We start from the raw sequence: 14,057 nt of genomic DNA, 5'->3' as shown, positions 1-14,057 counted from the left end.
GTTAATGTCTATTATTTAATCTCCTAGCTTGCTTTCTTTGTATCTGCATGTACAGTTCAGCCTTAGCTGATGGATGTCACCATGTTTTTGTATCTTATATTAATTTGGGGAATGGCAAGACAGAGAAGTGATTTCAGTAAGCTTGGCAAGCATAAACAAAGGCTTTCTCCACAAGACAAATAATGTTAGCTCAACCAAATCAACCTGGAAACTGATCAAAATTGTAAAAGGGTATAATTGAAACAAAGCTTAAGGCTTAGAGAAAGCTCAGTCAGACCTGGAGGAACAGTAACAATAAATATGGAAGGGAAGTAATCAATTATATGGAGCTGCTACACTTAACTGTAATAATCAATTAACATTGTTTAAATGAAGAATTAAAAAGAAAAAAAGATTAACCATAAGATTTACTAGGAGTGATGCTTTCTTTGTCCCTACAGCTCTGTTCCCCCACCTGGGATCTTATCTGTCCCAGTACTCATATTTTATTACTTATAGAGGAGTGTGAAATATATAGGGCATTTCACAAGTCAATAAAGACACTCTTGGTATCCCACACAGGGTTGTTCTGGAGATAGAAGTTTTTCTTTGTCCCTGAATCTGTTCACGCCTCTGATTCTCAAGTGAACATGCAATTCTTTCCCCCAGGGCTCAGTGTGTGTTTGGTTTCTTTTATATTTTTTCTTCTATCTTCAGTCTTGGGGAGTTCTGTTTTTGCACCCATGTGGTGGGAAAACATCATACTTCATGCAAGCCAAATATGTGAACAAGTTGAAAGGCAGAGACAGATGGAGTCACCTCTGTGATATCTAAACAAAATACTTTGGACATAATGAAATACTAAAGTATTTGCATTAGTGTGTGAGCTTGAGCTGAAAGAACAAAACTGATGCAACAGAGATACTCATATGTAGATTGAGAGTCTTAGTTTCTTTGCTCTTGACCTGCTGTTACTGCATGCAAAATGTCATGTGGGACTTTTAGAAACTAATGAAACTAGGCTCCTAGTTACTTGACATCAAGGAATATATTTATAAGCTGTGGGTTGTTTACGCATGCCTAGACTGAATTATTTTTGATCACTCCCCTCCTCAGCTGGACAGGGGAGAGAAAATATAACAAAAGGCTCGTGGGTCGAGATAAGGACAGGGAGAGATCACTCAGCAATTACCGTCACAGGCAAAACAGACTCAAATCGGGGAAATTAGTTTAATTTATTACCAATCAAATCAGAGTAGGATAATGAGAAATAAAACCAAATCTTAAAAAACACCTTCCCCCCCCCTTCTTCCCGGGCTCAACTTCACTCCTGATTTTCTCTACCTCCTCCCCCCCGGAGCAGCGCAGGGGGACGGAGAATGGGGGTTGCGGTCAGTTCATCACGTATTGTCTCTGCCGCTCCTTCCTCCTCAGGGGGAGGACTCCTCACATTCTTCCCCTGCTCCAGCGTGGGGTCCCTCCCACGGGAGACAGTCCTCCATGAACTTCTCCAATTTGAGTCCTTCCCACGGGCTGCAGTTCTTCACGAACTGCTCCAGCATGGGTCCTTTCCATGGGGTGCAGTCCTTCAGGAACAGACTGCTCCAGCGTGGGCTCCTCTCTCCACAGGGTCACAGGTCCTGCCAGGAGCCTGCTCCAGCACGGGCTCTCCACGGGGTCACAGCCTCCTTCAGGGCACATCCACCTGCTCTGGTGTGGGGTCCTCCACGGGCTGCAGGTGGATATCTGCTCCACTGTGGACCTCCATGGGCTGCAGGGGGAAAGCCTGCTTCACCATGGTCTTCACTACAGGCTGCAGGGGAATCTCTGCTCTGGCACACCTCCTCCCCCTCCTTCTTCACTGACCTTGGTGTCTGCAGGGTTGTTTCTCTCACATATTCTCACTCCTCTCTCCGGCTGCAGTTGCGCAGTTTTTTCCCCCTATCACAGAGGCGCTACCACCATTGCTGATTGGCTCAGCTTTGGTCAGCGGCGGGTCTGTCTTGGAGTCGGCTGGAGCTGGCTCTGTCGGGCATGGGGGAAGTTTCTGGCATCTTCTCACAGAAGCCACCCCTGTAGCCCCCCCCGCTACCAAAACCTTGCCACGCAAACCCAATACAGTATCCCAATGCCATTGGCATTGTCTAGGAGCAGTTATACCTAATATTTATAAATTCAGGAAAACTCGGAGAGTTAATAGAAATATTTGCTGAACCTAAGATGAGGTAGGTGCCCAGCAAGGTAGTAGATAGTGCTGGAGCTTGGGCTACTCGAATTAGAAGCAGCAACACATGCTATCTGTTTGCACGGTACCACTGAAGAGCTGAGCCAAAAATAGTAGGATCTGGCAAGCTCATGGTGCTGGCTGTTTCTTTGCAATACTACTAGTATGGATGTGCTGGAATGTACTTTTTTTTTTTGCAATTTTAGAATGTCTGCTGTGTTTCTTTCCTGTTTAGCCAGTAACGCTGTCGGGTTTGAAGTGTTTGCAAAGCAGGGGGATGCAGTCATGTGTTTCGGACACGGGACCAGCTGCCTTTGGAGTCGGGCACCCTGCCATTCCCACGCCCGGGGCGGAGGGCTAGAAAGTTGCCGCTGCCGCCTTCCGCGGTGGGCTCCGCGCCATCTTCACCCGTGGCTCTCGGGCGCAGGAGCTCACACCCGGCTCTCCCCGCCGATCCGCAGGGCGCACCGCTGCTTCCGCGGCACCCGGGGCGGGCGCGGCGGCGGGTGCGCGCGGCGTTGCCGTGGAGACGGCGCCGCAGGGGGCGGGGAGGGGAGGAGTCGGTCCGGGTGATGCCAGCGCCCCGGAGAGGCGCACGGAGGCAGCCGCGCCGCGGCGGGTCCCGAACCCTTCCCCCCGCCGCCATTCCCTGTTATAGAAGCGCTTCCGGCGGCGTGGACCACTCTGACATCATCACCCGCACCCCGGAGACGTCAGCGCCGGGAGCGGTGCGTGACGTCGGTGCGTAGGGGAGCGCGGTGACGTGTGCTATTTAAAGCTCCCCGGGTGGAGGATGGAGGCAGAGTGAGTAGGTGCTGTTGCGAGCAGTAGTGAGCTGGCTGCTTGTGGCGGCGTGTGCGGTGGACTGTAGGGCCCTCCCCTCCCCTCCCCTCCCCTCCTGAGGAGCGGGACGGAGGCGTGGGCTGCAGGCGTGGCGGCTGCGCCTGTCCACGCCTACCACGAGGGGGCGGGCGGAGGCGTGAGGCGGAGGCTGCGAACGGGTAGAGGCAGCGGCTCGAGGGTGCTGGAGCAACCGGGTGCCGTCTGATACGGAGCTCGCTCCCTCCCTCCGTCTTACCGGTGGGGCTGAGCCCGTGGCCCTGCCGCAGAGGAGCGCGGGCTTGGCGGCCCCTCCCGCTGGCAGTGACCGACCCGCCGCGCCCCAGGACGATGCCCGCCCGCTCGCCGCAGAAGAAGGCGTGACGGCGAGGAGCGGACCCGCCGCCGCGGGAAGGAGGAGCGGCGCTCCGCATCTCTGCAGCCGGGGGTGGGCGGATCGGGGGAGCGCGGCGCCTCGGTGCCCGCGGGGGACGCGCGGCCGCCGCTAGCCGCCGCACGCCGGGAGCCCGATGCCAGCGCCGGTGCCGCGGCTCGCTCTGCCTCCTCGGGAGAATGCATTGGTGTTCGCCACGCTGCTGGTGGGGGTGCTAGGAGGAGCGGCGGCGTGGAGCCCTGCGCGCACCGCCTGCCCCCTCCCGCTCCGCCTCTGAGTCGCACGGAGCCTTCGGCGGCTGCTCACCCTTCAGCGAGAAGCGCCGCAGCCGCCGCCAGCCCCTCGCGGAGAAGGCGAGCGTCTCCCTGTCCGTCCGCAGGAGGAGACACGTCTGCTCCCGGAGCCGCCGCTGCCGCCCGCCCGAGGGCCGGAGCCGCTGCCTGCGGGCGCCTGGCGAGGCCAGCGGCCATGGGAGCCCGGCTCGCGGGGGGCGCTCCCTAGCGCGCGGGCGGCTCCGCTCGGCCCGGCAGCTGCGAGCCGACGGCGCGGCGAGCCCAGCCCAGCGGACTGCCGCCGCCACGGGGCTGCGGAGCTGCCGTTGCGGCGCGGCGAGGAGCGCCCCGGGGACGCGGCACCGCCGGCCGCCATGGGGTAAGGATGTTGCGGGGGCCGCTGGGGCGGGGGGGTGGAAGCGACTGCCCGCGCGAGCTGTTGCTGTTCAAGCGGGTGCTGTTGAATGCGCACGGAGGCGAGTGGTTTTACTGGCTGGGTGCATAAGGAGCAGGAATTCTGCTGCGATCGATGCTGTGCATCAACCTGATGAAAAGCGGGGCGCACCGTAATCTGCAGAGGTTTGCCTCCGCCGTAGCCGCATCGGATCGCTGGAAGAGCCGCCTTGGTTTCCAGATCCCCACCGTGAGGACCTTCCCTTGGTCTTTTAGGGGTGGTCAGTCCTGAAAATGACTGCTTTAAGCTCAGTGTGACAAGGTGAAACTTAAGAGCAGCGAAGGCTCGTTTTAACTCTTCTGGAGTCTTCAGAGGATATAAAACAAGGTGTGAATTTTCCAATGTAGTGAAGAAGGCTCTAGAGAAATCTGCTTTACAGCAGATCCCCTAAGTAAATTGGGACATCCACTTGAGGCTTTAAGGAAATTTAGAAGGAATAAAATCTTTAAAATGAACCTGATCATATCTAATTTAGTAGCTATAAAAGTGATATAGATACCTGTGAAAACTTTCCATGGTTGTATTCTTAGTAATTTGTATAGTGAGGTGAAAAAAATAAACCTTGTGCTTGCCTGATAACCTCCGAATAGAATGGAAACTCATCCATGTTCAAAAGCAACAGAAACCCGGTATGATTTGGCTAACTGCAAGGTGGAAGCAGACTTTTAATGCATTAACAAAATGCTGGTTTTTTAAGACTTTATGACATAGTTCAGAATATAAAAGTTATAACTTGTGTCCTTTGTATTTTGGTCATTCAGGAATTCAAATGTGAAATTGATATAGTAATATGGAAGTTTAAAAGTGTTTCTTTCCTCAAGCTGTTAAGGACACTTGGAATTCTCCAATTTATTAATTTCCTTGCGTGTAGGGTGATAACAGCTGCGTCCTTGGCTCTGTCCTAGTCACTGGGGCTCACTGTACAAGATGTAGGAAGGAATGACTTCTTAGGCTAGCTTTTATTTTCCTGTTGTCTTCCCTTCCGTTTGGGGAAAAAAAAAAAATAATCCCAAACAGAATAAACCCAAGCTTGCAGCTGTCTACGTATTCAAGAAAGTGATAATGTGTTTCAAAAACCTGCCAAAAGGCTAAATGATGTTATAGTGGTCTTTGGGGATATATTCTTAAAACTGCTAAGCAGACACGGAATTATGTAGCTTTCTAAATTCAAATAATGGAAAACATCTCATTTATTTAAAATCAGTATTGTGTTTGTAGATGTCAGTTAAGTGTATCGTATTACAGAGAACTGTTGAAGAGGAGTAAACTTTGTACTTTCTCCAGAATTAAATTGAGCATTTCTGAAAACAAAAACCTGACTTACAAAAAAAAAAAAAATCCTTAACTTCTCCATTTCATAAACTCCAGTACTGCTAGTGTTTTAGCATGTTAGCTTCTGCAAATCCATATCTGTAGAGGGAGTGAAAATAATCCTAAATACTGAAGGACTATAAAAATTATTTGGAGAAAAGGTGTAAAGTTGGTGTCATGACTCTTAAGTAGTATTTTGGCATGTTAAGGTCAAGAAGACAAAACTTGCAAATATTTTGAAGACTCTTTAGACAGTATACACTGGGGTATTGCAATATAGCATTCCTTTGCAGACTGTCTTTTAACAAGGTGGTCAAAACCAGCAATGTAGGTATGTGTTACTGATAAGCTCTCTGCTCTCTAAGAGTGAGCGAGCGCATCCAAGCCAGGGCCAGCACCAGCTCTGTGGATCTGTGGTTAAGTATCAAATGTTTGCTAATGTTCAGAGCAGAGGTCTTGTTTCAGTAGCTATTTTGTATTAGCATCTAAATGCAGTTGTCCATGGATTTCAGACTATTTCTAGACTAAGATGTACTGGACTGTTAACACTGCAGTTATAAAAATAGTCTTCTGATGCTCTACTAAGGTCTTAAAACTGAGTGCTCTAGAAGCAAGTTGCAAAATGATTGATAATCGATGTACCTGGCCACATGAGGGTCAGTGTACTATATTCAGTATTTAATGGGTACTGCTATCCTACATAAGCTTGTACAGTGAGCTTGTAGTACCTGGCTGGTGGAGAGTTTACCTATTCCAATGGTCAGAACACAGAAAATTTGGGATGGGGGAGAGGAATTGGTTTACCAAACCAGCAGTGGCTTAGTCTCATTTGTTATAGTGAAGAATTCACTGTTCTGCCAGTGTAGTTCAGCCTGCTCGGCTCATTGAATACCATCAGGCAAGCCAGGTAATTATGCACTGTGTATGTGGTGAATACCAAGCTGTGGGTGACTGGTCTCTGAAGCTGTGCTGCTATTAAATATTTGTTTTCAGAAACTTGAAACTTGAGAATGGTCTATAGGGTCCAGTAGTTTAGGAGCCACTCTTAGTGCTGTATCCCATATGTCTGTGGATGTCCCTCATATCATAGGAGAAAGTAAACAAATCAAGCCCTGGGGATTGTACAGGCCAGGCACTCTAGCATAGGATGTCCGCTCTTGATTCTCTACCTGCCAGTCTCTCTCTCTCCCTCTCTCCTAGCTCCTCATCCCTGTTGCATAAAGACAATTTCCTATCAATAGTCACTGTTGAGTGATATACCCATTTATTTGTGCAGGCCTTTCTGTTAGGTTGACCACACTGAATATAGCGTTCTTCAATAGGAAAACATTGATTCTTGTGTAAATAAGATGACCTCAGTATGTTCTGTCCCAGTTCATAATGTCTCTCTTGTATTGCCAGTATTAAGAAACACAAAATTTGTCAGTATTGTGCAATTGGTTGTCTTTGAGCAGAGGTTTGATTATATTAAAAATCCTCAAGAAATAGATCTTAAGTAAAAATACTCAGGATGTGTATTGGTAGCCCATATTATTGTATCCATTGACCAGGTAAATTCTGTGTTGAAAGCTGCAAACCATCACCTTATTTTACTGGTCATTGGTACTGCTTTTACTTTCTAGCAGGGGAATTAGAGGTTAGTATTTGTGGACTATGATGCAGTCGTTGCTCAGGCTGGAATGAATACACTTCATGCTAGAAGCAGTATGGAAACTGCACAGCCATGAATTCTGGTAAGGCTGAGAATTTGGTGTCCTGTTAAACTTAATCTCTTGGATTAATTCCTGGTTTATTAATGAGTAGTCTCTCTAACTACTTTCCTTTATGGTCTTCTGTGCTGTGGACAAGTATCCAAATTCATCTTACTAGCTTTTTCCTTTACTCTTTACCTTATAATTCCTCATCATTCAGCAAAGCTTCTGTAATATGTGCTTGTCTCTGTCATGTCACGTTAATCAAGGTGTCCTTTTATAAAGACTTTAGCTTCTCTTAACTTTTCTTGGACTATATTTAGTATGTTATCTTCATAAAGATGGTTATGATAAGTGTCAATTTGAGATGGCAGATTTACAGTACTAGGGTTCTTAAGTTGGCTAGAGAATATTGTGGAAGATGAGTATTTTAAGATGTATTTATTAGCATTGTAGTTACCTAAAATAAGTATTTTAATTTAATTTTTGGCAGTTAGGGGAAAATGGCTGTTACTGGTTGATCCACTCCTAGCTCTTACCCTTGTTGAAGGATGGGGAGTTAGTCAAATGCATTTCTTTAAAGCATTCAGGATGCAGAGTCCCATTTTTGAAGAGAGGATACTGTAGTTGTAGGGGAATTGACAAATCATGCTAATTCTAATCTCTAGGATGTAATAACTTTTACAGAGTGTGCTGGTTTTGGTTGGGATAGAGTTAATTTTCTTCATAGTAGCTAGAATGGGGCTATGTTTTGGATTTGTGCTGGAAACAGTGTTGATAACACAGGGATGTTTTAGTTATTGCTGAGCAGTGCTTACACAGAGTCAAGGCCTTTTCTGCTTCTCACCCCACCCCACCAGCGAGTAGGCTGGGGGTGCACAAGAAGCTGGGAGGGGACACAGTCGGGACAGCTGACCCCAACTGACCAAAGGGATATTCCATACCATATGACGTCATGCTCAGCATATAAAGCTTGGAGGAAGAAGAAGGAAGTGGGGGATGTTTGGAGTTACAGCATTTGTCTTCCCAAGTAACCGTTATGCGTGATGGAGCTCTGCTTTCCTGGAGATGGCTGAACACCTGCCGATGGGAAGTGTTGAATGAATTCCTTGTTTTGCTTTGCTTGCGTGTGTGGCTTTTGCTTTACCTATTAAACTGTTCTTATCTCAATCCATGAATTTTCTCACTTTTACCCTTCCGATTCTCTCCCCCATCCCACTGTGGGGGGAGTGAGCAAGCAGCTGTGTGGTGCTTAGTTGCCAGCTGGGGTTAAACCATGACACAAAGCCAGTTTGAAGCTTTAAAATCTAAAATATGTGAAAATCTATACTGTTTGAGCATATGGGATAGACAAATCTTGCTGTGGAAATTGGTTTGTTACCTGTTGACTTGCTTTTTTTAGGTGTTTCCAAACCAAAGTCTTGTCCTTAAACTTTTCAGTTTCCTTTCCCTAGCTGGGTAACAAGACATTAGCACTATAAAACTGTTAGGAGCCAGAAGTATTGTTAACCATTGAATTTGACCTGACTCGGGTTCTTTAACCTGTCTTTTTCCCCTCCCACAAGGCTTAATGATAGCTTTCCCAAAACTTTGTCTTAGCAACAGTTCTATTAGCTGTGCTCCTCTGACACAGAAATATTGCAGATAATAGAGCAGAAGTGTCCTGGTTTTGGCAGGGATAGAGTTAATTTCCTTCCTAGCAGCTGGTACAATGCTGTGTTTTGGATTTAGGATGAGAACAAAGTTGATAACACACGGATGTTTTAGTTGTTGCTAGGTAATGCTTACACTAGTCAAGGACTTTTCAGCTTCCCATGCTCTACTGACTGAGAAGGTTGGAGGTGCACAAGAAGCTGGGAGGGGGGCACAGCCAAACTGGCCAAAGGGATATTCCATACCATGTGACGTCATGCTCAGTACATAAACTGGGGAAAGCTGGCCGGGGGGGCCGCTGCTCGGGGACAGGCTGGGCATCGGTCGGCGGGTGGTGAGCAATTGTACTGTGCATCACTTGCTTTGTGTATTATTATTATTATTATTATTATTATCATCATCATTTTATTTCAATTATTAAACTGTTTTTATCTCAACCCACGAGTTTTTCTCACTTGTGCTCTTCCAATTCTCTCCCCCATCCCACTGGGGGCAGGGGGGGAGTGAGCGAGCGGCTGTGTGGTGCTTAGTTGCCGACTGAGGTTAAACCATGACAAGAAGGTACAGCTTCTTGGCAGTAGTTTAGTGTTACTGCAATTCCTGGTCATGTTGCTATCTCAAGGGTAAAATGAGATGCTTATTGTGGGAAAGCAATGGCAGCAAAGTAGTTCATGTTGTCTTCTGTAGCAGTGTGTAGAGTGTAACAAAACCAGACCAACATTACTTACTATAGATAACACCCACAAAACCTGATTTTTCTGAAAAAAGTTAGTAAGGTATAAATACCCAGACAGATCTACTGTATGTAAATCAGCTTGAAATGGTTAATGAACTACTTTGTCAGGCAGCAATGCATGGAGACCTCTACCATGCTTAAATTATCTTCTGTCACAGTAGTTTTATGACCATGAAATAAGCATGAGAAATCTAAAACAGCTATTCTGGCCTGGCAACGCATAAATGGGTGTCCTGAATGCCGTGGGGGATGATTTCCATGCCAATCCAATGAAGGTATTCATAATACCTTAAGGTTGCGACTGATCTTTTTAAGTACTTCCATGCATTATAAAGACTGTATAGACCAGTTCTCTGGGTGAAATCCTAGTTCTGCTGAAAATAAACATTTCAGTTCTTCACATTAATCACGTTGAGATTATTTTTATTCTCAGTGTCTCAAGGCAAACATCAGATGAATGTTTTGTGTGTGTGTGCTTGTGACTTCTCCCTTCCAAACAGTGCTTACCCTACCAGAATTCCCATTATCTTTGTAGATGTTGAGCCAATACTTGAGGAAGTATGCAGTCTCAAAGCCATAGAGATTGCAATAGCTTGAAATACTGTAACAGGCCATCACTTCTAATCGGAGGAGGCAATGACACCTAACTGGCTTTAGAACGTTTCTGCTTGCTAATTAGTAAAAGTAATAAGTAGAATTCAGATATCACTTTCATGGGAATTTTGTTGGAAAACATTTATTCTTTATGATTGTCTCTTAAGACTGTAATTTGATTTAAAGCTCTTAGCTGATCGCTCTTTAAATCACAGCTTTCCAAATCTATGGCTATGCGTTAGTGTACTACAAAGAGAAGAGCATTATCTTGTGATGTAACACTAATTTGCTAGTAGTTTCTCATTAGTATAGGTGCCTGGGACATGATTTTAGCTGAGCCTATGGTTTTCCAATGTATTCCAGATCAGTGACCATCTAAACAATGCAAACACTTCATACAGATTAGAAACTTAGCTCTTCCATTCTTTTAGATATCTTTAATTCTGAAGCTGTTTAGGCCTAAAATAATTTCCAAGAAATGATGGCTCTTCTAGTCCAGTAGTTATAGTTTAAGAGGCATCTGGCAAGGGAGTGAGTGTGGTGTAGAGATATTCAGTGAGGTTGAGACCAGACTTGGAACTCGCATGAGTATATATGTAAATACACACGCAGAAATTCAGTGTGCTTGTGTTTTAACAATGTGCCCTTTGTATCTGAGACAACCCTGCATGCTCTCAAGAGAAAAGTCTCCGGCTTCCCCATGTGTGTGGTTATAGTCTTAGTAACAGGAAACTAACAATGAACAAAGAGACAAAATATTCTGTATTATTTAAAGTAAAAATAAAAATCGGAGTACTCAGTCCATCTTTTTTTTTTCCTTGAGATACCATGTTAAGTTGAAATGTGTATTTAAAGGCCCTACTTATGTGAAAGCCCTCTGTAAAAATATTTTGCAAGAACATGCTTTCTAGTTCAGGGTTTCATGCTGCTCTCTCTGCAAGGCTTTTTCAGATGTATTCAGTCTTAAAGGTAAGGTGCAATGGGTGTGGAAGCATTGTGCTATGAAAAAATCTGCTTTTAGATCTAATTTTGATAATAGGTTTCTTTTCCCCATTCTGTTGTGAGTATCTTAGTTTTTATTTTTTCCAAGGCTGGGCCATTTGGGATCCACCAAAATTAGTATTGTGCTTGGAACAGGGAGGTTAGAGGGGAGAGGAGGCTAGAGGGAGCTGTGGTTTTATTCCACCTGGGCCTTGCACATGCAGCGTTGGGCTCTGTTGCATCTACACAGAGCCGTGGTAGTAGTATTAATGTCGTCTACTCCATTCTGCAAAGTAATGGGACTGTGTTTGAATACTGTATTGATTTTTCTGGAACTGCATCACAAATATGCTTCTGGCAACACACTGCATTCTGACACATTTTTCTGGTGGCAAGTAGTGGTGAATGCCAGTCGTCATTAAAAAAAAAATTAGTCTAGGGAGACACTGTTTAAACATGCAATAGATCATGCTGGATTGCCAGGTACAAGCATATATTGACATTTCCAGTATCTTGTCATGATTTCCCCCCCCCCCCAGCTACAGATATCAAGTTAGCTAACTTAAGCAGTCAGTATCACTGGTTTTGATAAATGGCTTTTACCTGACTAAGAGAGGGAAGAACTTGAAATACATAGTTCCTCTCCGGTTTTTCTTCTTCCTCCATATACTTGCAAATGATTCACAGGCACTGTTTTGTCCATCTTTGTGGTTGCATTCTTTGTCAACATCTTGATCATTAAGTTTTCATTGAGCTTGCCACCAAAAAGTGGGGACAACAGAAGACAGGGTCTGCTTTTTCCTGTTGTCTGTACTGCAGCACAAACACTTGACTATGCAGTGAGCCACATCAGTACTGTAACCTAGCTGACTGCATGGCTGTACAAATACAGGGTTGGTACAAGAGAAGTGTCATTACAGGTGGGATAGATCTACCTTTTTGCTACAGCAGTGTCTGTTTATTTTGGCAAGTAAATGACTTATTCTGTAAGCAGTATACTATAGTCTTGAATCCATAGTTAATCTTGAAGCTATTCTTGTAACAGGACATATAATGAGATCTTTCTTGAGTTTTGAAAACTGAAGAATGATCTTTAAATGGTCAACACTTTATAGTGAAGTGTTGGTGAAATAAATCATCTCTGACACATGTTCTTGCAATTCCTACTTCTTGTGCCTGTTCATTTCCAATAGTCTGCTAGCCATGGCTTGTCTGTACAAAAAGCTAAAAGAATGTACTGTGTGATATTGGAGAAACCAGTGTTTTCTCCAACATGTGACTTACTGTGGAGTGTGCTGCCATTTCAGGGCTTCTTAGGGTATGAAGTGTTTTCCATGTCAACAAAAATAAGCATATGGAATAATGTATGCTATGTAGCTCTGTTGTCAAATCATTCCATATAGTAACTGGGGCCCTAAGCAGCTACTTGGCCAATTGACTTTGAAATTGGGAGACCTGTGCTTTTGCACTAGCTGTATTTTTCACTGACTTGTGTGTGACTAAAAGAGTTAACCTGCAATTAGACAGGATCAATTTATCCTGGCTTAACTTATTTTCAGCTTCTGGATACTGTTTTCTAAGTGCTTTTTCAACATCACAGTATATGTCTCTTCCATGTCAATATTTGTTCTTGTTCTTTTACAAAACAGAGGGATTGCCTGTGTCTGCTTTAGCAAGCCTAATACTCAGGCATCCAGAGCTCTCTGCATCTAGACATAGATAGGAACTGGGTTCCTACCAGGAAACGATTGGCAGTGCTCGGGAATAGGTGGTGTCTTGCTGGTTTGAGTCCTAGATAGGCTTGGTTCTTCAGAAGCACTGCACAGTTCAGATTGCAGCATGTCTGACTATGCACAATAGTAAAACTCCCAGGATTTTTGGGAAGTTTTCTGGAAAAAGACACAGGTGCTGAAGCACATGATTAAGTAATGATCCATTTTGATGGGATTTCTGTGAAAGGTGAGCGCTAAACTCTAGATCCCCTAGTTACCTCACATCTGAATGCAAATGCTGTCTGTGTCTCTTACAACAGATCTTAATGGGCCACTCAAGACCTGAGATAATTTTTACTGATAATTATATATTTGGTGACCTTAAATATGAGATACAGCTTTAAAAAAAAAAATCCTCCCTTTTTGTCCACATTAATTATGATTTTTTTAAAATCAGGTTGGAACAAAAGCTAGAATATTTCTATTATTGGGATGGATTGGAGGGCATTATAGGGACCTTTTCTATAACATCTGTGACTGACTTATCGTTGGCAGGATTTGAGAATTAATATAATTCTGGAGTGAAGTTCTTAGACAAAGGAAAATAATCTGCTACTTCCCCAGTTCTTACAAAGTACTGCCTTTACTTAGCATGAAAATAAGTTTAAAGAGTCCTTCTCTCCTGCTCTTCAGTAACATCCTTAAATCCTATATTTAAAGAATACTGCTGCTCTTGAGTGCTCAAAGATGAACATGGTAACCCTCAAATCGCTTGCACTAACTCAACCATTACAGATAGGACTCAAGTTTAGATCTTGTAAAGATTACCTTCTGTTTCACCTTCTTGCTTGTCTTGTTACTCCTGCCACTGGCTATTGTTTTTGTAAAACTCGAGACCTTCCCGATTCAGAGGACTTTGCTGTCGCTTAGAGCAACAGGTAGGATGTTGCATATGTATCTGGAGTCATTTGGAAAAGAATAGCTGAATGCCCTGGCAGGATGATACTTTCAAGGAAGAATATTAACTGTCAACACTATGTTTGAGTTCAAAGTGGTTTTACAAAATCTAACCATCCAAACACTTCTGCAACCTTGGAAAAATGCTAGTTATGTAGTGGGAACCTGGAACAGAGGTTTGATTTGATGTCCTATATGGCTCTGGACAAATCCTAATGAGTCTATTTAGACGCTAAAAATAGCTGGCTCGATGATTCTGCAACTTGCACATGAAACTACT

At 44.8% G+C, this 14,057-nt stretch overlaps 1 protein-coding gene across 1 annotated transcript in view; it reads left to right on the top strand.

Moving 5' to 3' along the window:
• The first annotated feature begins 4,017 nt into the window (after positions 1-4,017).
• Positions 4,018-14,057, top strand: part of LOC143172017 (homer protein homolog 1-like) — a 104,801-nt gene continuing 94,761 nt past the window's right edge. The window contains exon 1 of the mRNA XM_076361229.1: positions 4,018-4,067. Coding sequence (XP_076217344.1) covers positions 4,063-4,067 — 5 coding nt within the window. The 5' untranslated portion in view covers positions 4,018-4,062. The remainder of the gene's footprint in view (positions 4,068-14,057) is intronic.

This window comes from Aptenodytes patagonicus, chromosome W, assembly GCF_965638725.1.
Source record: "Aptenodytes patagonicus chromosome W, bAptPat1.pri.cur, whole genome shotgun sequence".
Lineage (NCBI taxonomy): Eukaryota > Metazoa > Chordata > Aves > Sphenisciformes > Spheniscidae > Aptenodytes > Aptenodytes patagonicus.
Note: the sequence above shows the minus strand (reverse complement) of the source record. Positions and strands in the feature narration are given on the sequence as shown.